The sequence below is a fragment of the Melospiza melodia genome, chromosome 2, assembly GCF_035770615.1.
Source record: "Melospiza melodia melodia isolate bMelMel2 chromosome 2, bMelMel2.pri, whole genome shotgun sequence".
Taxonomy (NCBI): domain Eukaryota; kingdom Metazoa; phylum Chordata; class Aves; order Passeriformes; family Passerellidae; genus Melospiza; species Melospiza melodia.
The window spans coordinates 60,700,103-60,728,028 of NC_086195.1; the positions used below are offsets into that span (position 1 = coordinate 60,700,103).

Genomic DNA, 27,926 nt, shown 5'->3' on the forward strand with positions numbered 1-27,926 from the left:
GATGCTCCCCCGGCAGCCCCCGGTGCGCTGCCGCCCCGCGCCCGGAGCCCCCGCGTCTCCGCCGTGACCGGCCCATCTCGCCAGGTAAGCGGGAGACCCCGCGCTCGGGCACCGGGGCTTTGGGGGTGGGAGCAGCGGCGGGGATACAGCGGTGACCTTGCGGTCCCGCGGCGCTTGGCGCTGGAGGGGTGCTCTGCCCGGCAGCTGAATCCCCGAACTTCATCCCTGCTCAGCGCCAGGACCGATTCCGCTCCTGATGGGGAGCCCCTGTCCCTGCATCCCCCCACACCTTGGTCCGGACATCCCAATCCCGGGCTGGAATTTTCCAGCTGTGGGGAGATGCCTTCATTCCTGGTGTGTGTCCAGCCGGGAATCTCGCCGCCGGGATCTCCGAGCAAGGGTGCCCAACGCCGGTCCCGGGCACGCCGCTGCTCCCGGAGAGGTTTCATTGCGCCTCTTGGTGACAAATAGCGGAGAAGCCAAACTACAGAAGGGCGACAAGGGGGATTGTGTGCAGGCACAGGTAGCCTCGCTGGAACCGACCCCAGGTGGGCGTCCCAGTGAGGGGCTCTGCAGAGGTGGATTGGGAGAGGGCAAGAGTGGGAGGTTTGGGGAAGAGTTCTGCCCGGTTCTACCCCTGCCTCCCACACGGGTGTCTGCCGAGGGATGCAGTTGCTGGTTTTCTGGAGCAGCTTGGGGTGGATCTTGCTAGGCGAGTTGGAAAGTACTTTATTTCGGCCTCCCGCTCCAGCCACTGACCCATCCAGCCTCGGGCCAGGGGAGGAGAGGGAGAGGCTCAGCAGCTAATGCGTGACAGAGAGAAACCCCTCAAGGTGCTGCAAATCTGGAGAGAAGCAGCCAGTTCCTCAGTAACTCCTTAGGGAAAGCTGCCAAGGGGCAGTTTCTGTGCAGCTGGAGAGAAGGGGTGTTGGAATCAGCAGGGCAGCTCCAAGCAGCACCACAGCAGAGCAATAATGGCAAGCTATAAATACCCGTCCGATAACTTGAAGTCCACACAGCTCAGCAAGTGACTGGGGGAGAGGGAGCGATGCAGCCATTGCAGGTGCTTTCAGCTCATTTTTTGGGCTCAGAGGAGGCTTCCTTGTGCAAAGCACATATGTAGAGAGTGTAGCAAGGTACAGCAGCTTCACACATGCGTCTGATCACCCACTTCTGCTTGGGCTTAAATCTCATCAGGTGCAAAAAGGGAAAAATGGATGGGGAGGTTCACACCTTGTACCTCTGGACAGCCAGCAGAAGTGCAAGGCATTGACCTCATTAGCCTCAGACAGACTAGGAACAGGGGCCATATAGCACTTCCACAAGCTGGGAGATAGGTGCACAGAGACAGCAGGATGGGGCCCTCAAAAAAGGGAGGCCATCAATATTCTAAAATGTGATTCCTCAGCAGGAGATTATGGGAACCTCTGTCTCAGGAAATAGAGAGGGTTACAGGGCAGGAGGAAGCCACTGGCAGAGCTGTATGTGACAGCCTGTGTCACATCTGTTTGCAGCCGTTCGTGCTGCCAATCCCCTTTTCTCCATGCCCTGGAGCAGGATGTGGTGGCTCCATCACCTCTGCTTGGTGCCTGCTCCATGGTTTCCTGGAATCTCTCTGAGGACAGGCACACCAGGGATACAGCACCAGCAGCTGAGTGCACGCTGTGCCTGCCCAGTGTGGGGCCAGGAGCTCCATGACTGTGATTCCTGCCCTCCCTCCCCCTGTCCCTCCCAGGAGTGACATTGGTGTTGCTTTCAGGGCACTTCAGTCTGCATTGAATTAAGGCTCTGCAGAGCAGTTAAGGTACAGAGGTAGATGGGCAGCTAACTCATTGTATCTGGTGTTTCAGGAATCTGGTGAGATCAAATTAAAGCTCTTCTTTGACATTTTGAGTGCAGTAACAATAATAGTAGTAATAATAATAATAATAATGATAATAATAGCAAAATCATCTAGGCAACCTTGCAATCCCAGAGCACAGCTGAGATACAGCCACCTTTGCAACAAAGGGCCTCAGCCTGGCTTGCAAGACACTGGAACAGCCACGGGATAGAAAACAAAGCACTTGGGCTGAGGACACTTTCTCCCTCCACAAGGGTTTTAATGAAGCAAGCTCCCGCACCTTTGGGCTTTGTTACAGTGTCATCTGGGAAGACTGTTGCCTAGGGAGCTGTACAGAGCTATACAGCAGCTAAATGTACGCAAGAGAGAAAATACTTCCACAATGTACAGCTCTTAAATTCATATTCTTTCCACAGTCTGGGAATATTTTGGTGCCTAGTGCCTGTGTTCTCTAATGACATCTTCCCTGCAGAGTGTCCAAGGTTGTACTGGACAGCTCAAGGCTGTGTTACCTGTGTACCCAGCATCCTTTCTTCTTGCCTATGAGGCACTTGTAAAGGTGCTTTTTGGCAGGAAATTTTCCCCTGCTTCAGCAGCAGGCCGGGAGATGTCCTTAGTGTCTAAGACCAAAGTTGTCCCTAGCAGGCAGCTTGCTGGCAGGAGCCTGCATTGGATTGTCTCCAGCTGTACCCCTGGATGGCTTTCCTACCCTCTTCACCACGGCAGTCACCTGCCAGTGACAGTGCTCTACACATCCCTGTTTCTCAGTGCCTTCACAACTCCAGCCTCGGCTGCCCCTCTCTCCCAGGGTGCTGGTCCAGCTTTCCTCCAATGCCTCAGGAGGCAAAGTTCCTGTTCCAAACATAAGAAGCCACCCCACAACTCCATCCACCTCCTGGAACCACATCCAAGGCCTCTTATTCCTCACATTAAGCACTTTTGATGGTCTTTCCTGTTCACAATACTTGGAGCAATAAAGATGTGTGTTGCAAGTGTTCATATGTATGCCTGCAAGGGATGAGATATTTGATAGGCTTTGAAGATGCCCTTTACTGAGCATACAAAATTGCTCTGAGAAAGCTCTGCAATTATTCTCTGCAGGATGTACACAGGAAAGATGATATCTGTCCCCTTCCTCCTTGTATCTAATTGTTCCTAATAAAAGAAGAAGCCTAAAAAGGAGGTAATAAGCCAGACTGGAATCTGGGTCCCACACACCTCCAGGGCCCTGGAGGAGTCTAAAATCACTCTGCCCCTTTTGCTCCTGGCCTTTCTACCTAATAATAAGCATTAGGCTTTTCTGCACCGCTTCCCATCCCAAGATCTCCAAGCACTCTGCATGTGTGATTAAGAGCACTGCCTGCCCACATACAGAGCTGTTTGTCAGGATGACTACCCCCTCTTTCCAAGGGAGACACGGCAGCTCAGCGCGTCAGAGCTGAGACAGCCCCACATCATCTGTCTCACAGGCGAGAGGCCCCTGCCTCTCTGGGAAGCACTTGCTGGGAAGCAACTCAGCCTAACAGGACTGTGATTTCAAACCTACCAGCACCAGAAAAGACTAATGAATATAGGGCATGGATGAGACCTGGGGCTGTCAGCACCCTCATCTCAGGTGCACACATGACTGCCTAAGCCCAGTTTTTGAAAGGGACACTGGTCAGATCCCCTGACTGGGGTACATCTCCAGACTGCATCTCAATCGGTGGTCAGCACACTTATGAAAACTTGGTCCTTTAATCTTTCATGCTGTTTTAGGCTGTGCAGGCTCATAATTAAGAGTTTGAAGTCTCTTCTAGCTTGCTGTCATGTGACATTAGTGCTCCCAAAGGCCTTTCCTTAAAACCCAAATTTTTCTACTTTGCCAATGCTCCCAAATGTTCAATCAGCTACCTTGCTGGCCTCCTCCACCACACAATGTGGGGGGGCTGTCTGCCTGAGATGAAAACATTGCACTCTGCAAATTCCTGGGATTTATAAAATGTGATCTGAGTTTCCTCATGAGACACAGTTTCCCAGGGCTGAGACACAGCAATGGGATCCACAGCTCCAGCAAAGGGACCTTCAGATTTTGTTTGCTGTTCATCCCTACTCTGATCAGGTAATCCCACTAATGCCTGGCACACATAGAGAGATTCCTTAAGATGGGGTTAGTTAGCTCAGGAAGACACATGAGGAGGGGTATTGGGGTGAAAAACAAAGCAATCAACAACACAGAAGAGGGAGAATGAATGCTTCTCTAATGCTTCTCTTCAGGGTTTTTCTCAGTAGAGGAACTGGACTGCATTCAGGAAAACATGAAAGGTAGCAATTTGGTGATAAAAGTAAGTATTTTCCCATGCTGTGCATTGTGACATAAGGAACTCTGCTACAAGATGCTGCTGGTGCTGAGTATAGGATTCAGGAAGAGTAGGAATTGTGATGGATAGTGGCTTGTTCATCATTGGACAGGGCAGTCGACTTGAAAGATATTTTAATCTTCAGGGCCTCTCACATCCTCTAGCATAGGATTTTTTATACCTTCCAAAACCCCCAACACTGATCAATGTAAGATGAAGGACAAAAGGACAGAGATGTGTTTAAGTGAAAATCATTGGGGCATATTTTAATTTCCAGGCAGAAGCAAAAAAAAAGTATTTTCCAGCCTGTGTGCTGACACTTAGTTCTTGTAGGCTTGGGTTTTGTCAGCTGGAGCAGGTTCAGGTTAACTTCTGCTGAGATTTGAGCTGGTCCAGTGGTGCTTACGCTGCCACTTCCCCTGCCCATGTTGTGGATTTTAGCAGACTGCCAGCGTCCTGGCAACTTTATGTGGTGCTGGTCTATGAATAATGCTGCATTGCAAAAGGAAATGGTTTTCTTTGGATGTTACCTCTTGTCAATGAGAGCAAGGGCATTTATTCCCAGTACAGCCAACCTCTAGCCAAGCAAAGTGCTGGGATTACTTGGAGCTGAACAGGGTTAGCAGTCGGGCAATCTCAGCTCTGGATAAAAGATTTTAGAGCAGCAGTGTTGTCTCGTTCTGTAAGTTCACGGTGGGTCTGTGTGTGGGAGTACAGGGCACATGGGAACTGTGATTTGCTAAGCAAAGCAGGATTGCTCCTCGGCAATCCTTGTGTGGGAGAACTTGAAGGAAAAGCCAAAGGCCAGGCAGGCAGCAGTAACTTGCAGACCCTGAGGTGATGCTCCCCTGGGGCATTGCAGGGCAGCCTGGCTTCTAAAGACACTGTCCTTAAGGGCAGGGTTTTAGCAAGGTCCTCTGCTCCCAACAATAATCTCCCAGTGCCTCTTGATAGAAACAGCACAGTTGATCCTTGCCTGGCAGGAGTGAAGGTTGCTGGCTCCTCTCCCCCTTCATGCCCCAGTTATTAAAGTGGGATAGTTAACATTCATCTTGCCCTGATCCTCCCTCATTCTGAAAGCTGAAAACAGCTGTAAAGGGGTATTTCATCTATGACTGGCAGGTTTAATTTATTTTTATGGTTTGTCCATAGCTATGGGTTAGGCAACAGTGCTAGGCTTCATGAAAGCCCTGACTGTGACTGCAGCAATGGGACTGGCGTTCATTGGGGTGACACTGCACAAAGTGCCACTTCAGAGACCAGTGCTGGGTGAGCCTGGGTGGCAGCAAGGGACCTTGTCCTCTCTGCTATGCTGGGCTGTCTTCCTCATGGTCCAGCCATTGTGTTCATTGTGTCTCCCCTCCACTTTCTCCAGCACAAATGCCAGGGTGATCTTAACTTTCTCCCTGCTGATACTTCATCCCCTGGATCCTTCTCTCCCGAGGCCCTTCCCCCAGCCCAGATCCACACAAAGGTGAAAAGGAAGGAGGAGACGATGACTTTCCTCTATCTGCCAGCTTCTCTCTCCACCTCTGACGTGAATGAGGCCCTTCATGGTTTTCTCTTGAGCAAACACAGATGCTTTTGTTTTATGGGCTTGTGGGACGGGATGGAATTAATAAATCAGAGCGCCAGTGCTGTGCCGCCACATTCCTGCAATTTTAAGGCAAGATCACACACAAAAAAGGGCAGAAACAAAATAGGCAATCTCTTCAGAGAGCGCTCAGATGATTTGACTGTGCCTCCTGCTTGCTGTCCCACTTGGTCTCCTGCTCCCTCACCCTTGTTCATTCCTCCTCCTCCTCCTTTTGCATTCCCATTAACCTCATTTCTTCTGTTCCCTTTCCCTTTCTCAGGAATCACTTTCAGTCACACCTTAGTTTCTCACCTACACCTATTTTTCTTCCCTTGTCTTCCTGCCATTTATGTTTCCTTTACCCTTACCCCACACTAAGGTGTGACCACAGCTTGTGCATCCAGATATGAAGTTCAGTGTCCTGCATGTAAGCCAAAGAATCAGGAATGCCTCAGCTTTTTCACTGTGGACTGAAATGTCTGCTCTTACACCTGCTTCCTCCACCCCACTTCTGTTTTTCCTCCTAAGAATGTTGCTGCCTGAGAGATTCAGTGAATGACTCTGGGAATAAAACACAAAGTATTACTGTTCTCCTCTCAGACGTGGTATTTAACAGTGTTCCTTCGAGCAAAATTAGATCCTGCCCCAGCACTGGCAGACCCTTTCCTTCCTTGAAGGATAACCAGAAATGCTTTGCCTAAAATGAATTCTTTTGAGCCAAATGACAAGTTTTAACATCTGTGCTTGGCTACCACCAGGTGGTAAGGAGCTAGGAGATCTTTTTTTCTCCCCTGTAATTAGCTAACTGTATGTGGGGCTTCAGGAGGACAAAGTGAACCGTGTGGTTAGTACAAACTACCAGCAAGGGGCTGAGGCAGTTTTATTCACTGTGCTGGTTGTTTTTTCTCTAATGAGCTTAGGCACTTGAAAGTCATTTCCCCAGAGTGCTTATACATTGTTGTGCTTATCTCACCTGTGGGGGAACTGAGGCACTGAAGCAGGTGAAATGATTTGCCCAGATCCACATACTGACGCATAGTTGAAGCCAGAAAAAGAACCAAGAAATCTTGTTTCACACTTGACTGCTTTATCCTCTGGCCTCACAGGAGGCCAGCAAAGGCCTTTATCTTGTTTAGATGAGTGGATAGTCATTCCAAGAGGGCGCTGGGGCAAGGATATCTTTCTGTACTAATACGTGTCTTAATGAGTCCTGTTGCTAAGCGGCTTCTATGATAGATCATGCATCTTCTTCACTAAGCATTGAAATAATTTTTTAATCATTAAAGCTAATACAGAATCCTCAGAAACATCCAAATCTCACAGCAGGGGCTGAAATTAGCAAGCAAACAGAAACCAAATCCTGATTATCCCTGTGCACCTCTACAAAGCCCACAAGCAGCGTGCGCTGAAGTCAAACACGAGCCCGGCTGAGCTGTAGCTCAGGGCTGGGCTGGGCAGTCAGAGGCAAGCTGGCAAATCCTGCTGCTCCACGGTCCACAGCAAGCTTTTTCCTCCCTCAGACATGTGTGCCAGCTCCTCATCTCCATGGAGCAATAGAAAAGGAGGTAGGAGTGTTAATCATTGACCCCAGATAGCTGAGGCATCCCCTGGCAGATCTTAAGGAAGGAGAAATTATTTGCATTTTGTCAAGTGTTATTAAGTGGCAGATCTCAGCCTGGCCAACATTATTCCCCCAGCCTATTTTTGTTTTCTTTTTGCCCTTGGAACCACCTCCTCCATCCTACTCCCACCAACCTCTTACATTTTCTGTTTTGTGAACAATTAGTTATTTCAGGTGTTCTCTCCAGTCAAGTCCCCTGCTTTGCCTTAACTCATATGTCTGCTCTCCAGCATGGCATACCAGCACCTCTTGAACCCCAGCTGCCCACAGGCTTCTCCATAACTCCTCCAGTAATTCCAGTGTATCTCCCATTCTGGTTAGCAACTCTCATACTCTTTCCTATTTTCCTCAAACCTACAGTGCTCAGCAGCATGTCATCCAATTATAACAGGAGGGTTTTTTACAGCCAAAGTGAGGTTTCTAACTTCTGTGTTAGAATAGGGCTCTTGGAGCATTAAGGAAAACACAATAAATCTCTTATTACTCGATATGCATCAGCAGCTCCATTACAAGGGAACAGGACCATCACAAAGTCACAGGACACCAATAAGCATTTTGCTAAGATCATCACTGCTGACCTCTGTGTGGATTTTTAGGGGTGAATATAGTTTACCCCAAAGGATTCTTTGGGAAAGGATAATTTAAAATTGCTCTTACCACTTCTAAGAGCCTCTCTTGTCACCCTCTTGAGAATAAATCCGAGCCTGTTCCTGTACCACGACCAGTCTCCCCACTTGTGCTCCTGGTCATGTCAGTCTGCTAGACAAACTCTGTAGACTTCTTCCCACCTAGCAGCCTCTTCTGGAGGTGCTGCAGAGGATGCTTGTGGCTCTTCTGTCAACACCAGCTCCTGTTCAGTGGTAGATAAGCTGCCATCTCAGCAAGTTTTATTCACAGTCCATCAAGCCATGCCAAGCCAAGCCACACTTGGATTGTAACTCTATTGAAGTCAAACCAAGTCCTGGAACTGTTAAACACTGGTGCAAAATAGTCACTAGGCAATATTTCTGCTCTTGTGTACTCCCTTCTGCCCGGCACTTACCAGACTGTTAAAATCTGATACCAAGTAAGTAATTCTTTCCTAACCCAAACACGGGTCCTAACCTGAGCACCAGAACAAACACAAATGGCCTAGAAATCAGTTACAGCAGGAGAAGCAAAAATCCAGTCTCTTCCTTCTTCCTTCCCAAGCAGTTTTTGGATGTTTCCTCTACCTAGAAGCTGTTGCTGGCCCTTCAGGGGTATTTTCTATGGAGCTGGTAACAGATGGAGGTAGTTCACGTGTGCATGTGGGAAGCTAGAAATACCTAACTTGACCTGTTGATCTCCACAAACATCCTCATAACCAGAGAGAATTTTCCTTCCCTGAGCACAAGGAGAGAGCCAGATTCATCACCAGAATCAGGAGAGATTCATATCCACCTCTAAGATTTACAGCAGCAGCAGTGTGTTTCTACTTTTAACAAGAAACCACTCTTAGTCTGCCCTGATCTTCCATGCCAACTTGGTCTGTCATGGAAGCTCCAAGGGCTCTCAAACTGCAGAGAAGGGTTCAAAAAAAGTCTAGTTCATCTTCCCTCTCCAGCCAGAAGTATCTATTCATCAGTTATTCTGTCCAAGGCCACCTGGCAGCCCATGAATGTGGAAGTGAGGTGGGCAGGACAGCATTGCCCAGCACACCCTGCAGAGGGCAGAGGTGTAAGAGCTGGGAGGACACATCTCCCAGGGTTATCGTGGTTCTAGTTGTGCAAAGATGATACTCCAGTCTCAGGAAACAGATCCAGCCGGGGGGAATATCAAACCCCTTTTGCATCCAGGCCTAGGGCAGCCTGAAGCACACGATTTCACAGAGAGGCCCACGAGCACAATAGTGCACAGGCTGACCTCCCTCCCGAGGGAAGCTTTATAAACACTACATGCAAAGACACTTTCAGACCAGGCTGCTTTCATGTGCAATTAAGGAGCATGGCAGAGAGCAATCCCTATACAGCAGGCCCTATGGCAAGCTCCATGCACTCTAAGAGAGAGAGCAATTTGTTTCTCACGCTGTGAGCTCGTCTGCCCTCAATTCCCTCACTGCCTTCCCTGCCTTCCCAACAGACTCTTCCATTTTAACTGTGCAAGACACGGAAAAACAGAAACCAAAACCCACATCCTTTTTTTCTGGTAGGCTTGGATTGTTGTTAGAAAGGGGCATGTGACTTTTGCTACTCCTCAGCTCCATCTGTTCACCCAAATGCACCCACTGCTAACTTTTTCTACAAAATAAAACTTACTCTGATCATGATGCAGGGATATATGCTGGCAGCTGCTGCCAGTGCCCAAGATAGATATTAGTCCCCTGGCATTCCCAGATGGTGGGAATTGTATATGGGTTTGATCTCAACCACCTTGGTGCATTATTTGAATGTGGCCTGCCTGCAGTCCAGAGTCAACAGCTTCCCTGTTAGGACAGGGAGGGACAGCAGGACAGTCCTAGCAGGACACTGACCATCAGCTTCCTGTCCCTTCTTTCTTTTGCTCTCTTCTTCCCTTTTTATTTCACAAGCAGAAGGCAGAAAAATAAACACTGTGTGCTGACTCTAATTTTCATTCTAGTGCTTGTCTTAATGAAGCCCAAGCTATACAGATCAGCTGTGGCATTTAAGGTACAAATCAAGCAGCGGACCATAACGTATATCAATTGCAAAAGACAATTCTCTAGGTGCCAATTTATCCATTCTGAGTTTGTTTCTAAAAGTGTCCACATGACACTTGGATGCTGCACAGCAAGTGGCAAATATAATGAGTGCTGATGATTTATTTGGAGGAAGAAATCAGAATTAGCATTTTGGACCATCTCAGCCAGTTACAAAGTGAGCATATTTCACACAGCTCAGAGAGCTGCAACTGCAAAAATGTCCATCAAAGACACCAGAGAGGTGTTTCTCCTCTCTGTGATCCCACACAACTAACACCTGCATGATGTGGCATCAGTGCTGTCCAGTGCCCTCTCTGTCTTAATCTATATGGAGCAGCCACCCACAAGAACATTCCACACATAGTTGCTGCTTGCACGATGCTTTTATTGATCACATAATTCAGCCAGTATTCCCAAATAAAAACTCAGGGGGATTCCTGCCTTTACACTGCATTCATTCTCTGCCCACAGTTCTCTCCATACAATAACAGATCAGGGCTCTGATTCTTCAGGGGGCCAGCACGCACATGTAACCATTAAAATGCCAGTATTTTCACTGATTTTGGGAAGAGAGTAGACATATTTAGCTACACTGGTGTTTTAAATGACGTAACTGCTGCCCCACTCATTTGCACTGTGATTTCAGCCAGAGAAGTTTCTCCTTTGCTTTCTTTTGCCCTCCCTAGGAGTAATGGGGAAGTCCAGCAGGGAAGAGCATTTCAACATTGCCTTTGAAAGCAGGAGGAAAACAAGCTGTCTAAATCAATCAAGAGTGTGCATTAGTGATAGCTTGTTCCTCTGGAGGTCTGCATTTGATGTCATATTGACACACAGCTGAGATCAAAGCCTGTCTCTGTATCCTGGCTGCTATCAGAGGAACAGCATTGGCCTTTGGGCCCCATATCTTTACAAGGAGCTCGTGATCAATGTGATTTTTTCCCCCCATAACAAGCACCTGTGAAATGTAGTTATCATCAAATAATGCCTAATGCCTTTTTCTCTGAAAAAGTAATTCCTCTCCATCTTTGAAAATGTTCTGGAAGGCAGTACTATGGGTTTTTCCTTTCTGCTTTTGTAAAAAAGCTGTAAAATGACAGCTCCCACTCCCGCTGAACAGGCATCAGCTGTTAACTCAGTGGGGAAAGCTCTGAATGAGATATACAGAAACTTTGGAACAATCCACTATTGTTTTTGCTTCCTTAGAATTATTTTGCCTCCTTGGAAAAAAAAAAAAAGCTTCTTTTTCTTTTTTTTTCTTTTTTTTTTTTTTTTTTTTTTGGCTAATGCAGATATTGGGCTGATTCATGCTGATACGTTTGGAATTATTATTCTGTAATAGTCATCAGCATCTATAAAGGACCTCAGTTCTGCCAGAGCTCAGCAGCAGGGAAGAGGAGCTGACATCTGAATAAGCCCGAGTTCCCTTTCAAGACAGGATAACTCCAAGCTTAGAGGTCTTTCAGGAGAGAGCAAGCTTTCTCAGGAGATATCTGGTACCCCCTGCTTCTCTTTGGGCTTGAGCTGCTAATCTTTCTCTGGGTATTTCTGGCACCCCTGGATTACGTCTCTGCAGTGCAGGGAAACTGTGGTGGGGCAGAGGGCTGTGTCCCTGTGAGTCACAGCCCACCCTGGCCTATGCTCAGGGGGCAGAATGTGGTGACAGGTTGTATGGATCAATCGTGAAGGACATTTGGGTCTGGGCTGATTAAAAATAGCCTGGCTTAGACCTCCTTTTTCAGGCTCCAGAAGGCTCCCTGCAAGGATGGGCTTTGCAGCCAAGTTCAAGGTCTAGTCTGTATTCAAACTGGGTTATCTCCATTCCTGCTGATAGCCCAGATAGGGCCTGGATACCCTTGATCTATCTGGGGATAGCAGGCTGAGCCACGTGCTGTCTCTAAAGTGTTGGCTCCTGTGGGACCTAGCCAGCAGATTTAATTAGCTCCATCAAATTTCTTTTTTGTTTTCTGTTGTTTGTGGGTTTGGTTTTTCTTTTTGGCTTGGGAGAAATCCCTGTATAAAGCACCACCCTCCTTCAGTCCATGCTCCCACACACAAGCCACATGTCTAGGACAAGGATGCTCTTCAGAAAGGTGCAGTGTCAAGCTATTTTCAGACCAAGCTTTGAGGAATGCTCAGCTTGGCTTCATGTGGGCAGTGGAGGGATGGGGGTTGTGCATGGTGCATTCCTGAGGGACAAGCCTGGTTTCTGGGCTGAAGTAACTGTGCTCCCATATGGTGAAGGGATCAGAGCTGGCAGGAGAGGATGAAGCCTTTCTTTGCTTCTGAGGAAGAGGTGCAGGAGCTTGGGAAGGGGCAGCTGTTTCATTGGGAGTGACTCACTTCCTGGGGAAGTTGTCCCCACAGGAGCCTGCGCACCAAGGGACAGAGTGTTGATGGGGCTGAGCCTTGAAACTACACAGCTGCTGGTAGTTCTGCTCTTCCTGCTGTGGGGAAGAACCTGGCCATCCTTCCCTGTATTGTTTTATTATTTGTAGTTCCCTGGGTTTTGTCTCTCATGGGGACTCAGTTAATTTTCCTTTGCCCTCTCTCCCCATGAGCAGTAGGGGAGTGCTCACCTCATTCAGATTGCAGGTGTCACTTGCCTGCAGCCCTTTGCCAGGTCTGCAGCAGAGGGATGATTAAAACCCCCAGCAGAAGAGCCCTCTTACACCTTGGGACAGAACTGCAGTCTCCCACTATTGCCTGGGCTACTGGGAGGTCAAGATCCCAGTTGTGGGATCAGAGCCTTTCTCTTCCCTGTTCCATCCACCTCCCCTATGAAGACAGGCTAAAAGAGTTGGGGCTGTTCAGCCTGGAGAAGAGAAGGCTTTGGGGAGACCTCAGAGCACCTTCAAATACCTAAAAGGGGCTACAATAGAGCTGGAGAGGGACTCTTTACAAAGGCATGTAGGGAAAGGATTAGGGAGAATGGGTTCAAACTGAAAGAGGGTAGGCTTAGGTTAAATATTAGGAAGGTGTTCTTCATTTTGAGGGTGGAGAGGCGCTGGCCCAGGTTGCCCAGAGTTGTTGTGGATAGCCCATCCCTGGAAGTGTTCAAGGACAGGTTGGATGGGGCTTTGAGAAACCTGGTCTAGTGGAAGGTGTCACTGCCCAGCAGAGGGGTTGGAACTAGATGATCTTTAAGGTCCCTTCCAATCCAAAACATTCCATGATTGTATGATTAACATTTCGCTTCCTGAATGAGAAGCGAAAAAAAAAAAACCACTTCTTATTCTTTGCCCCCCTTTGTTTTTCAGCCACCCAGGTCCAGCAGAGTTTAGGGGAGAAATTGCTACTTTCTGAGCAGAAAAACAAACTGCCTTTCCCCTTCTGTTTCCCACCCCCTCAAGAAATACAGCTGGATGTGAACCCTCAGGCACTGTCCTTTAGATCTAGCCTATTCTTTCTGTCCTACAACGATGCCATTCCTGAAGACCTGTCCGAGGGTTGGAGGAGTCTCACTACTGAGAAATGCCCTGTTTTGGCTGTGTTTGCACAGTAATTACCCGTGCTTATCCCAGAGCAATAACCCATTCCACCCACTTCTGTGGCTCCTTGAATCCATCCTCCCACTTTACCGTGCACATCTCAAACAGAGAGGCAGCTGCCTGGTGAGGGGAAGCCTGCAGCATCTCGGCCTGTCTCAATTTTTAGCACTATTGTAGTTTCGACTGAAGGCTCTGATGGGCCCAAGGGAATGGAGGGAGAGGGGACAGCGGCTTCCTGTGCATTTCAGCAAGGCAGGGACTGAGCCGGTGCTGCTCACCACAAATACCGGCGCTGCCATGAATTATGCATTCCTTGTTTAAAGAGAGGTCGCTCTCATCAATAATTGAAAGCTCCCCGCTCTGCCTTCAGCATCACATCTCCCACACCGGGAGTTAGGGAACTCATGAAATCTTCATGGACTTTCTCAAGGTGGCTAGGGGCTGGTGGAGAGAGGCAGCAAAACACAGGAAAACAAACCAAAAACCCTGCTGACAGCTTTGGTGTGTGAAATTAAGAGTCATCTGCAGCTACCTGCAGGTCTGCTCCAACCCAGCTCCTCACAGCCCTGTCTCCTCCCCCCTCCACCTGTCTCCTCCCAGGGTACACACAGAACAGTAGGCTTGCAAACATGGCTCAAACCAAGATTAGGGAGCCGTTCTTGAAACTTTTGGCTCCGTTACCTGAGAGTAGTTTGCTTTGGGTGCTCACCTAGAAAATCTTTACACTGGCTGGCAGGATGTTCCCAAGGGACAGCTTGAACTGTGAAATTTGTCCCTCTGGGAAGATAAGGATCTTTAGAGTTCGTGTCTCTGACTAGAGCCCTACAGTCCTGGGGCTGGGGTTGGTCCAGCATTCAGAGTCTTGTAAGCCTGGCTCAGACCTGAACCAGAGGCTGGAAAATCGCCTCTCCTGCAGAGCAAACTTTTTGAAAAGTGTGGTTCTCATTCTGGATCAGGAAGGCAGAGGGCAGAACCAGAACCTCAGAGAGTTACCAAAGCCCATGTGATCCTAACCATTTCTGAGTTATCAAAAAGGATGTAAATTGAGCAGCTTCTCAACAGGGCTGTAGGAAAATCAGAGGCACTGGAAGGTGTCAGCCTTATAATCCCCAGTCAGCTGCGTCTCTCCCTAACTTTCACCTTTCTCCCATTCACCCAGCATGTCCTTTCAAATACTCTGCAGCTCAGGGAGAATGTCACTCCCCGGGTCATTTTGCAGCCTGGAATCCTTATCACTCTCTCAATATCTGGGCTGTCCTGCCTGTAACAAATTGTACCCTGCTGGTAATTAGTCAATAACAGATGAAGGATTGGTCACATGTGATGATCTGCGCCTCAGCCAGATCTTGTTCCTCCTCAGCATTATTCCAGGGAACCCAGCTCTACCCTCTGTGTGCTTCTCTCATTGTCTTCTCCTGAATCCTTTCAGAATAATGCCCCCTGTCTCAGAACAGGAGCTTAAATGGAGACTGAATGGTGTTGCATCCCAGGAGCTGAGAAGTCTGACAAAGCGTGAAGCCAAAGTAGTATGAGAAACATTTTGTCCCTATCATACTCAGCTTTGTGCTCTGTGTGTTTGTTTATTTTTTAATGGAGAACAGAAGATTGATGGATGAAATTAAGAAGAGGGATGTGTAATTGGAAAACAGCTCAAGAAGGCTACAGGCAGCATATTGAAGGCATCCATCAAACATTCAGCTAATGTTGTTAAGGGTGTGTAACACAAACAAGGGCTTCAGGAGACACTAGGGAAAAAAAAGAAAAGGAAAGAGAACGGGAAATAGGCAGGACGGAAGAAATAGCAAGGGAGGAGAAGAGCCAGCAAGAGAGTACAATCAATAATATTTGTATTGCAATCACATCCAAAGGCTCCCGTTGGGATCAGTGCTGGACTGTACAAGCACATTAAGAGATGGTCCCTGCCCTCTACAGCTTAAACCCAGGAATTACCAGATGAACGCAGGACATGGGTTTGGATGGTCACAAAATTTTCTTCTGATTTTGAATCTCATTTAACAGGATCTACTCTGAGAGGGGTTAAAGGCAGAAGGAAGGTAGCTGGTTGTGCCAAGAATACACACTGCAATGTTTGCCAGCAGGCATGCAATTAATCCGAGCCACTTAGGAGACTTTGGTTTTAATTATAAAAAGTAGGTAAAAATATGTGCAGTAAGCCCCACTGGGGCCATCAGCAGGCTACCCAGAGGCATCGATATGTGACTGGATTTTGATGCTGTGTTTTCAAAAGGATGGACTGATGCTTTAATGGACCACTTTATGGGAAATATTCCATGAGGGGTGGACATTAAGAGAATGCAAAGGGCCTTTGTGTGGGTAAGGACAGAAGACAAAGGCTAAAATTATTAGTAAGCCAGGGGATTTCTGTAGTCCTGGAAACAGGGAAGAAAAGAGACTCTGAAGGACTGAGAAAAGGCAGGTGAAAGATATAAAGCAACAGAGAAGAGTACACATGATGGATTCAGGGGAGACAGTGGGGGAGACAAGGTAACATTTTAAAGAGAAAATAAAGTATTCCAATAGAGATTTTTTTTTTTAAATGGGGTTGAAGTCAGCTCCTCTGTGAGGTTCACAAGTTACTTGGGGCTTTATGCAGGGTTTAACTTGTTCAGCCTTGCTTGCTTTGGAAAAGCAATAGAGAGAAGGTGCATGCAGAAATAAATGAGCACGGAGCACCAGGGGAGTTGCACACACAGGCAGCATCTCCACTTGTTTGCTGTGTTTGGGAAGCATGAACAGGGCTGGCTGGAAGAGGGAGGAGGAGAAAGAACTAGAAAAGGAATTCGTTAAAAATTCTTCCAACTCTGATCCACTCTCCTCTGTGCTCTATTGGAAACATGGCTGCCACGGCTGCCTCCTCCTCTCTTTCCCTCCAGAAGCAACCTGAGTTTGCAGCAGTAGCAGGTCTGCTGCATAGAAACTGTGTCTGTATAATTAAGGCCTTTAATAAAAGGGAAAAAGCAGTGGCTGCCTGACTCTGGTGCAGGGACATTTGTAATTGCAAGCATACCAAAGGAAGCAAGGAGTTGTGATGACCCTGAGCAAGGGCTTGGGTGGGCCTAGGCATCTGCAGTTGTTAATAGCAATCCTTGGATTTCTTTTGTAGCTCTGTCTGTTCTCACAGCCATGAGTGATGGGAGGCTTTACTCTGCGCTGCTACACTGGTAAGAGAAAAGATTTCCTGTGGGGAAAGCAGTCCCTGGTGTGGGTAACCTCATCCTGCCCTGTGTCTGGCCTGGATCTGCAGCTTGCCAAATACCTCTGCCTTTGGCACTAAAGCTTGAGGGACACTCTTGTACCTGCCCCAGAGCCAGTGATCAAAAAGCAATGCAGTTAAGCAGAGCCAGCATGTTTGCTGCACAAGGCTCCTGCTCACATCACCAAAACACTCCAGTATGCCCCTGGCCACGCAGCTTCCTTGGTCCACTTCTTCATCAGCTTTTTGTAGCTTGAAAGTAGTGAAATGGGGCACCATGGTGTTTCCTGAGTGAGGAGGTAAGAAACATTAAACATCAACACCATTAATGGTTGGCTTGGGGAGCAGTCAGTGGGAATATGTTTCCCAAAGGGACTGCTCCATCATTGGTACTATTGGTGCCTAGCAAGGAATGAGCTTGTGTTGCAGTAATTTCCTTAATAGGGCTTATGAACATCCACTTGCCCACCAGAGGAGTTGCTGAGACATGCTAGTCTTCTGTCAGATGTGGCTGAAACAGGATTGACAGTTATTGGTGGTAGGGCACGGATGAGCCCTCCTATTGCATATTCCTTGGTTTTTTCAGGACACCAAGGTAAAATGTCAGAGAAACAATTAAAGACAGATTCTAAGAGGTCCCAGAGGATGAATTTAGATTAGCATCTCCTAATATCTTTCAGCACCCTGTGGCTCCTGTCATTTTTAGACCAGTTGTCATATTTCTTCTGCCACAACTCTCTAAGGCTGAAGCAAGACAATCCCTCCACTCTGGACAGATGAGGAGCTGCTGGACCCAAATCCTGGGCATAGAGTTGCTTTTGAGCAAAATGTGCTTGTGTCCCTTTGAGGACCTTGGTTTTAGCTGACTGGCCTTTGGTACACTTAAAAATCCCTGGCAGAGCTGGAATTGAGAGCCAATCAATTTGAATCTCCTTTTGTATCAGCATGGTGCCATCACTCTCTTCCCTCAAAATGCCATCAGCCTAGGAGTGCAGGAGAACCTGGTAGGGCCTGGTGGGTACTCCAAAGTCTGTGATTTCAACGAAATGCTGCAATGGCCAAACACTGCAAACCAGAAGTAGAAAGGGATGTGGGATAATTAAACATTCAGCAGGCATCACCAGCCCTGTGGAATGACCAAGGCTGGGATTTCATGGAATGCTTGGTAGATGATAGCATGCATGCCCAATTGCCTTAATGCATCTGCCTAAGGAGGATGAATTAACACTGCAGAAGTGTTAAGAGATGATGGATATCTAGAGGATGCCTGACATCTGTTTTGTCCAGTTGCATATTCAGGCACACAAATCTTGCACACAGCTCTAAAAAGTTGTATGAAAGAAGCAAATTAAATGGCCACAACAAAGCTCAGGAATGAGCACAAGTCTCAAAGAGGAGGCAAGTGGAAGTCCTCTCCGACTTCAGAATCAGCAACATGAACAACCCTAACTCAAGGACAGTGGTTTCATCATGGGATAGTGGGAGGTTCTTTAGAGCAACAGAAATAGCTAAAAACTTCTATTGGTACCAGAGTTGGCCAAGTTGGATAATGGTTTGGACCTCAAGTATTAATAGAGCTCCTTGTAAACTTAGACAACACTTTGCAGGATCAGGGCCAAACATTTGTCATGCCTCCCTGCATTTTTGGCAACTTATATTTTGGAGGCCTTACTCTTTTTTCTTTTCTGAAAGGTAGAGAAATGCCTGGGCATTGGAAGCTCCCTGCAGCATGCTGAGGAGACGTAACCTTCTTACCACGCTCCTGATTGCCTTGCCATGGGCTCTTCTCCTAACCTTGTGGCACCAGTACCCAACCACCCACTACCTCAGCCTGCTGAGAAGTAAGTGCAAAAGTTCTGCTGTCAGTGTGCTGGTGGCTGTGATTACTTCTGTTGCAAACCCTCAGCAGGGATGCTCTCTCATAGGAAGGGTTAAACAAAGACAGATTTGCCTGAAGGCCCCCTCTGGGTTTGCTGACAGCAGAAACATAAACTGTTCTTAAGAGTGTGTTAAACATGCACCTTAGGCTGGCTTTGTAGAGAGGATGTAGCACTAACTCCAGATAGATGTGTGCCTCCCTGAACATGAGGCAGCCTGTTGGTTATTAGTCCTCTGACACATTTTGATTTTTTTCCTCTTTCTTCCTTTGCTTTGTCCCAGAAGAGACAGACGAGAACGTGACCTCTAAAGCTCTCCTTAATGGTACGTCTGCACTGAGAGAAGAAGTCTTCCCATCATGCACTCGGCAGCAGCAAAGCATAGGGGCAACACCTAAAATCATCCAGAATTATGTGTACTCCAGGCCTCCCCCATGGTCAGACACCCTGCCAACCATCTTTGTTATCACCCCGACCTACACCCGCCCCGTGCAGAAAGCTGAGCTGACCCGACTGGCCAACACCTTCCTCCACGTACAGAACCTGCACTGGGTGGTGGTGGAGGACTCTCCACGGAGGACCAACCTTGTGTCCAACCTGCTGGAGAAGGCTGGGCTCAACTTCACCCACCTCAACGTGGAGACACCCAAGAGCCTGAAGCTGGGTCTGTCCTGGATCCCATCCCACACCCCGAGGGGGACACTGCAGAGGAACCTGGGGCTGCACTGGCTGAGGGACAGCTTCAGCAACACCGCACCACCGGAAGGCGTAGTCTATTTTGCTGATGATGATAACACCTATAGCCTGGAGCTCTTTGAAGAGGTAAGAGACATAAAATTACATGGGACAGAAAAGCAGGATAGAGCTGCAGAGCCTCTTAAGCCCAGTTGCACTTGCAAAGACCTTGCCACTCTGCCATGCAGTGGCAGCTGGGTATAGGACAGATGCAAGCTGAAAGGGTAAGGAACATATTTGCCATGCTATAGGCTGTGGATGTGAACAGCCACTCACTCATTGCACCAGCTAGAGTTCCTCTTGCCAGGGACCACAGGATGTGTACCTCAGAATTTATACCTCTCCTCAGGGAGAGCTGACCTAATTTAAATAAGCACCAAAGACAACTTCTGGCAAGGTGTAAATCTGCGCTGTTGTAGGGGTGTGTTGGTTAGGGGATGATAGAAGAGTTGTCTGACTTTCTATCCACCTTTACTCCTTGGCTGTCCTTCAGTTCTCCAAGTTCCAGCCACCACAAGAGAGCTGTGCCTCTGGGATCACTGGAGCTTGCCCAGACTTCTGCTGGAGACCTGGCTTTTGTGAGATGCCAAGCCTATTGTGAACTTGCAAAAATCCAGTAAACTCTCTTGTCACCGATTTAAGCCAAACTGTACTAGGCCACTTGAAGAGCAGAATTATGCATCACAACACATTTCCAGTTTTCAGAGTTGTTAGGTCTCTGTTAAGCTCATCCTTTTTACTTACTTCCAGGTCCTTTCTGACAATTTCAATAAACCCCCACACTTCTAGGCAGTAGCTGTGGATGGAAAAACAAGGCAGGAGGTGTGGGGAGAAATTGGAATAGATGAGGACAAAGATGAATCAGTCAGGGAGATTACTTGCATGAGTGTGAAGCTGGAGTGAGTGGAGTTGGTAAGACAGAGCTAGAGGCCTGGTAACAGTAGTATTTGGCATTTACAAAAATGATAAAATTCTACCATAACAAAAAGGTAAAAGTTCAAATGGGATGAGAAAAGCAGAGGTTTTCATTCTTCTGTGGGACTGGATGTGGGCACAGAACAGCAGTGAGTTGTTGTTCAGAGAATAACGTGCTAAGAATTTGCCTTGTGGCTGTGGAAGCTGTAGCTCCTCAAGCAGCAGCAAGGTGAACTAGAGCTTGGCTGCCAAGAGCGATGTGATTGCGTGGGAAGTCCGTGGGGGAGGACAGGTGCCAATGAAAGCAGAGGATGGTGCACTAACGGGTTGGGACAGACATGGCAGGGTTGCATTCTCACAGCACTGTCTCTTTCTGGCACACAGATGCGCTACACAAGGCGGGTCTCAGTCTGGCCAGTGGCTTTCGTTGGGGGGCTGCGATATGAATCCCCAAAAGTGAGCCCAGCAGGGAAGGTGGTGGGCTGGAAAACCGTCTTCGACCCTAATCGTCCCTTTGCTATTGACATGGCTGGATTTGCTATCAGCATCAAGTTGATTTTGGAGAAGCCTCACGCCAGTTTCAAGCTGGAGGGAGTTAAAGGAGGGTACCAGGAAACAAGTCTGCTGAAGGATTTAGTGACTATGGACGGGCTGGAGCCCAAAGCAGCTAACTGCACAAAGGTGAGTACAAGAAATCTCAAAGATACAGTCTCCTCACTGGGTCCTGGCTGCTTTTACAGCCTCCTGCCACACTCTTTCACCTTCCATTGGGCCTTCCCTGTGCTGGCACATGTCAGTGCCAATTGATGGTGGGACAGACAGATGGACAAAGCCTGCTAAATTCTTCACAGACGTAAAGCTCAGAGAGAGCCAAGGAGCAGTGCTAGGTATGTTTCATTAATAAAGAAGCTCAGATGTACAATTTGTGCCCAGATTGCTTCTCCAAAGTCCAGGAGGATTGGCAGAGGGTTGAGTCTGTAATTTTGCTCTAGAATGATCTCTCCTCCTTGTCACTTTTTCATGTGCCCATAAAGTGTCTCCCAGGATCAACCGCTTTCAATCACATTCTTCAAACAGCTCTGAGCCTCACTTTTCTGAGGATCCCACCCAATGGGTGAAGTACTTTCATAGTTTCCATGCTATTCAGAATGCCCTGAACTCTCTGTGCTTCCCTCTAGGTGTTGGTGTGGCACACAAGAACTGAGAGGCCCACTCTGGTTAATGAAGGCAAGCGTGGGTTTACAGACCCCAGAGTAGAGGTGTAAGCAGAGAGCCAGCTCCAGGGTGTGAGTATCTTTGTCTTTATTGTTTTTAGCAAGGCAAATAATCTATACCTGATTCCTTATTTCTGCTATTATTTCCTCAAAAACTGCATATGTGACTGCTCTGGTAATTCACCTTGCCACCCTTTGGACAAGAAGTAGATTCTCATCTTTACCCATGTATGCTCTGTATTTCTTGCTCATTCAAGCCTCCTTGCAGACCATATGGGAGTTTTGCCTGACAGAGAGAAAAGAAGCAGCAGAATCCCCCAGTTTAACTCAGTATTAATGACATGCCAAATTCTTGCCCCTGGACTCTTTCATCCAGCTGTAAACTCCCTTTGGTGTGGGAGTTGTTCTACAGCATAGAACAAGATCACACTGCTGCAGGCAACCTTTTGCCTTGGCAGCCCTGCCACCTGTGCAGTGCTTCATGCATCCCCCTTCAGCTTTTATCCTGCATTTCATGCATCCCCCTTCAGCTTTTATCCTGCATGAACAGCTGGGGTGTGGGTGCAGCAGGGAAAGGCTGATGGAATGCTTAGAGCACCTCAGAACAGGAACCAGCAAAGCACAACCTACATAGAGTCTCTCAGTTTGAGGTGCTGGGTACCAATGCTCCCAGAGCTAGGAGTACATCTGCTGCTGAGGAGAAATACTGAATGCACTAGGAAGTGCCTTTGCAGTTCACAGAGCAGGGTTCAGCAGCAGCAGGATGGGGAATTATGGCAACCACCACAGGTGAGGCAGGAATGTATCAGAGATCATTGACATGTTCTTAGAAAGAGAATGATGATGAAGAAGTGTCCAGATGCCATGCCCTGTGATCTCAATGGGAGATTCCCACCCCAAAACTCCAAAAAGAATAAAAATATCCCAATTTCGGAGTACACAGGTATGACTGATTTCAGCTTTTTCTGAAATCAGTCATAACTGTGTCAGGACACAGGATGCTGAATGATTTAGTCCTACTTTGGAAGATATTCCAGGAGTGCTTTTAGTTTTGACCCCAATATACACCTCAGCTCAGCTCTACCAGTGGAAATAAAACTGACAGCTTTTATATAGGCAGTCATGAGTATTTCAACTCCTGCACTGATCTCTGTGTGCATCACTAGAAGCTGCACTCAGCATTGCCACAGCACCTCATCATCTCTGAGTGACACCACACAAATAGTGCAAAGCAATCCCAGTGCCTGCACACCCAGCAGCAGATGGAAGGGAGTCAGTTATCTAAACACAGACACCTGGTGCCACCACAGGGACCCTGGGGTAGCCTGCCTGTCCCTCCCACAGGGCACAAACCCTGTACCATTTCTGACAGCTTTTTATTGATATTACAGATATCCTAGAAACCCATAAATTATGCCTGTGCTTAGGCAGCAGCTCCTCTTTTCACCAGTGCTTTTGTGAGATCCTCTACAACAGGCTCATTTTGCACACTCACCCGTGCTGAGTCTGCAGTTGCCTAAAGCTATGATTGCCCAAACTCATCTCACAAGGACTCACAGTCCAGTTAACTGCTCTGCAGGAATCACTTACTTTATACAGGGTGAGCAGGCCTATAAAAACTCAGATGGATTAGACCCTCCTTGCCTACTTGCCAGAGGAGAGGCTGCTCCATTGGAGATGCACAGTGCAGATGTAATGTTCCACAAAAGAGCCATTTTTGGCTGGGCTCTTTTGTCCTCACCTCTCTCCCTGGCCAAACACTCAGCTGTCCTCTATAAGAAATGTTATGCACCAGCTATAGAGTCTCATGAGAATGGCTTCCCATGAGTGATTTGTTGTGGGAAAGGAAAGCAACCAGCCTACAAGATCAAGACACTGCCACTGATTCACCAGCAGGACTTGCACCTTAATCCAAGCCATCCTCTCCAATGGTTTCAATCAGATTGTTGGCTGGATCAACTCTGCAGATTTTTAAGGATCTTTGTACTTGCATTAGCAGTTACTTTGACCACAATCCCTTCTGCACCACTGTCTGTCATGTGGGGCAGCTGCTCTGACACATCAGGTTGGCAGGGGGCATCTACTCCAGGAGACACATGCAAGGTAAATTGCTTGACTATCAATAGCAATCAAGCAAAATCTTCAGATTGCATCTCTTAAAATTTTAAATTGAGATCTCTGCTGAAGGCTTCAGTGTATTGGAAGTTCATACTATCAAGGCTGCTGAGCTTCAGAACATTGATAGGCATGATCTAGATAAGCCCGTGCTGAGAACAAAAAGAGGCAAAATTGCTCCCCTGAGGATCTTCTGTTCTTAGACACAATAGGAAGAACGTTTCCATCTTTCCCTCCTGGCAATTAGTCCTCCTTGAGGATCAGATCAAGCCAGTTAAGTCCAAGACCTCCCAGAGCCCTCCTTCTCTTTAAATCCTGCAGATGTGAGTCAGGCAGACATTGCTTGGTGTGGGATTTGGTACTCCCCTAATCTCTAATTGGACCTCTTGCATGGCTGCTTGCCACAGAGCAGCCCAAAGCTATCACAGCATACATCCCTGCTGACTGTATTGAAACACCTTTGAAACACAGGCTTTGCCTTCTGAGAACAGGAGATGAAGATTAATTTCACCTCATATTTTTCTTTCTTAAAGTCCTGAAAGCTATCACAGAAGACTGGTGTTATAAAAACTACCTATTATTATTGCTAATTTTTATTTACAGGCATCCAAAAGAGAAGAGTGTGCTTAGGTTAGCACAGGACTCCTGCTATTGTGAAATTTGGAAAGAGAGAAGGTTCATCTGCATTTCACAGCTTCCAGACAGACTGAATAGATCCTCAGATCTCATCCTCCTACTCTTTCTTTAAAAAAAATTATCAGAGAAGTTAAAATAATGACTTTAAGTGCAGACAAAAAAATCTGTCAGAAACTTTCTCTAATTAGTAAATAAAATCTGCCAGCTAAGACTCTAGTGCAGAGAGAATCCCTGCAGCTCTTCAGCCATATCCCAGCCCAAAGCCATGCACAGTTCAGGAGGAACCTGTTCACTGATGCCTGCAAGGTGTTTGTCTGAGCCAGGGGGGATAGCCATGTTGTATTTACACCTTCTTACCTCACCTTGTGTTTGTTTTGACAGAGGCAGAGAGCTGTGATCGTTCCTGAAGTTCATCAGCAACCATAGCAACTGTGCACTCTGCCTGTCCTGCCCAGCGCTCTGAAGAATGACAAACACCCCAAATGTCACCACCCCAAACAGCTCCCATTGCCCAAAGAGGTGTAATAAGGAGGGACAGAGCTGAGGTGATGCCCTGAGATCCTCCCCACCTTGGAGAGGAGTACTTCCCTTCCCCACTGGGCCCTGTACTTTTAACCATTTCTTAAAACTTACTAGATATGATCTTCATTCTCCACTGTGCCAGCACAGAGGCTGAAATCCAGGATGGGTGCAGGTGCCTCCAAAGGTCTCTCCTGGCATCTTGCAAAGCCTTAGCTTCAGTACAGCAACTGTGAACTGCCGTAGTTCAAGGACAGGAGTTGTCACTAAAGCACAAACATGGACTTGTTGGCCTGAGGCTGGTGTGCTCTCAAAACAGCTTTAAAGCTAAGCTGGCATGAGAGTTCTCCCTCTGAGTGAGGCACTCTGAAATGTACACAGATCAGCCTTCAGTGTTGGAGAGGAACCTGTGCTGATGAACCTCATTTGGGGTTTAGGAGCTCAGAAGGGATGTGGTGCCTGTCCCTCAGCTCAGATCTTGAACTGTCCCTGCTTAAGGCTGTTTTGGAAAACTCCATCTGAGATCCCCAGGCACAGACACCTCTGGAAGAAGTTCCTCTCCTGCACTGGGAGACATGCCTCCGTGTGCTGCTGCAGAGAGCAGAAAGCAGGGGCAAAGATGGGTGGACTTGAGCGCGTTCAAGGCCTGGAAGCCTGCTGCAGCACCATCAGGTGCTTCAGGAGCCTCAAATCATGTGCATGGACTTGCTTCCTAGACCTCCAGAGAGGAAGACAACTCTCTGAGAGGGAGGTGGGTGAGAAGTGCTCAGAGAAGAGGAACCCTCAGCCTGCACTCATCTGCTGTGAGAACATCAAGGAATGTGGAGACATCATCGGAAAACCTATCTTGAGCACATACATGACAACTGAAATAACAAATGTGGCAAGGTTTTCCAGCTGAACTTTGAAAGGAGTGTGTGGTGCTGTGAAGAGAGAGGAGTCAGTGTCATGTGGAAGGGTTTCCCTTTCCCTCAATAAAACAGGAAGACAGCCAGGTGGGAGGCAGCCTACAAAACAGGAGGTGCAAATGAGGACCGAAGAAAGGATGCACTGGATTAAAAGCACAAGTGTTGGTACCATATGTGTGCGTGGGGAGTGGTGTCGCTGTGACTTTTCCAGGAAGATTCCCTGAATGACCCAGAAACCCCTCTGAGCAGATCTTTAAAACCTTCTTCACTCAGGCCATGAGAAACAAGGTTTAAGGCATTCAAAACACATCAAGGATTTCACAGCTGGGAGAAAGTTATAAGCAACTGAGTCACGCCTTACCCAAGGAATTCAGGGCTAGCAGGAAACTTATTTATTTGTTGATTTATTTATACTAGAATTCTTCTCTGCCTATTCCTTGTTTAGCTTTGGTTTTTAGCTTAGGTCACATGACACATTCATGAAGAAAGAATATTTTCCCCCTTGCCTCAGAACAGTGGAGCTTGGTGTTCACCGATGAATGTCATATGTTCTGTGCTCCCTGGGGTTTCTTTACAATGGTATCTGAAACTGGCAAAATAATCAGAAACACAGCAAGGGGGACAGTACAGCGAAGGAAATCACAGTTCTTTTATGCAACAAACGTGGGTGGCACTAAGTTTCTGGCTCCCAAGCAATCACACTGAGGTAAAAACATGAGCAAAGGACTGCCTCACTCAGCAGACAGTCCCCACGGGCTCTCAGGAAGCCTCAATGAAGGGGGCTCTTTGAAGGGTATCTGAGAGGGGGAGTTGGTCCATATTCCCTGAGTGGAGAAAGAGCAGCCATGCATCCTGCTATAGCAGGGGACCAAAGTATGGGAGAGGCACAGCAGAAGAGATGCCTCCTTTGAGAGAGAGAGACAGGAGAAATCAAATAATAGGCAACAACTACAGAAATTGAGACTGCATTTAGTAAGGCTGAGGCCAGGGCCTGTCTGGATAAACACACCAGAATACAAGACCACCCTGCCAGCTGTCTCAGCATGAAGGAAATACTGAATGGGGTGAGAAAGCAATGTATTCTCTGGACTGTAGAAAGGTCCTTACAGTGCTTACTGGCACCTCATAGCATAAAGGAAGTCCAGCATCCACAGAATGCTTTTCACTCTGCATTTGTCAGAGCTTTTTGCCCTGCCCTCTGCAGAAGGTAGCAGGGCTTGCACTCCAGTGGGCTTCACAGCCCACCCTGCCAGAGGCAGGTGGGCTCAGTGCTTCTAGCCAGCATTAACCCAAGATTAAGTCCCCTTCTTTGTGGTTTCAATGAATGAGCAAGGGTGAGGGAATAAAGGAGTTGATTTATGATCCTCCATTTTCCTCTGAGATGGGCAAAGGCTCTGCCCGTATGAACAGGAGGAGATGTGGTGATTAATTCTCTGGCCTTTAACCTCACCCAGCTCCTACATAGATTTAGGCACTGACAGTGAGTGTCTGTAGCAAGGATTTATTCCCATTGCAACAGATCCCACCACATACATGTTTTTAGAGAGCCATTCTCTCTACATCCTTACAAGAAAGTAAAATTACTCTTTCTGTATGTACTACACTGTCGGTTCAGTCTTGGTCAGAGTCGGCTCTCAAGACCAGCCCTATTGCACCACCTCCATTCTTGCCCCAGCCTGGCCCTGTGGAGCAGACCCTCTGTGAATCAAGAAGTTCTGTCAGTCACTACATTGTGCAGAACCAAAACCTCATCTGGACAGCTGGCATTCCAGGCCAGCAGACAGATGGACCTGTTCAGCACAAAGACTCTGTTGCCTGTAGAGCAGCCTGAGGATAGCAAGGGCTGCTGCTGGCCAAGGTGTATCAGCCAAGGGTGGGTGAGTACCGGGCACCACAAGTTAAGATGGTTGTTTGCCAGCAGAGCAGGGTGGGGGAGCCCAGGACAGAAGCAGCTGCCAGGGTTACAGGCTTCAGGGGAAGTGAGTGCAGTAAGGAGGGAAGCCACAGATCAAGCCTGAGGTGTTTAAACAAGAGAAGGCAGCACCTGGTTTTTACTAGCATCTTAGCACCTGATATTCATGTTCTCTGAGATTCATCCAACTCACCAACCAATGAATATTACTAACCTTTCCTGTTGCAGAAAATACTATTGATGAACAAAAGAGAATGTCGAGAAAGTACTTTTTAATGGTTATTTATTTATATTGAATGGTACTAGAGCATTATTAAATATGATGTGAACAGTA

General features: G+C 47.6%; 1 protein-coding gene across 3 annotated transcripts; it reads left to right on the plus strand.

The window, feature by feature from the left end:
- On the plus strand, window positions 1-27,926 carry LOC134414163 (galactosylgalactosylxylosylprotein 3-beta-glucuronosyltransferase 1-like). Of its 3 annotated transcripts, none has more exons than XM_063148366.1 (7): window positions 1-84; window positions 16,672-16,729; window positions 18,454-18,602; window positions 18,925-19,460; window positions 20,673-20,969; window positions 21,467-21,574; window positions 24,635-27,926. In XM_063148366.1, the coding sequence occupies exons 3-6, from the start codon at window positions 18,491-18,493 to the stop codon at window positions 21,551-21,553; spliced, it is 1,032 nt and encodes a 343-aa protein (XP_063004436.1). In that variant the 5' UTR covers window positions 1-84; window positions 16,672-16,729; window positions 18,454-18,490; the 3' UTR covers window positions 21,554-21,574; window positions 24,635-27,926. The 3 variants fall into 3 exon arrangements, with proteins under 3 accessions (XP_063004436.1, XP_063004434.1, XP_063004435.1); XM_063148364.1 differs by having other exon boundaries at window positions 2-84; window positions 18,922-19,460; XM_063148365.1 differs by having other exon boundaries at window positions 7-84; window positions 18,458-18,602; window positions 18,922-19,460.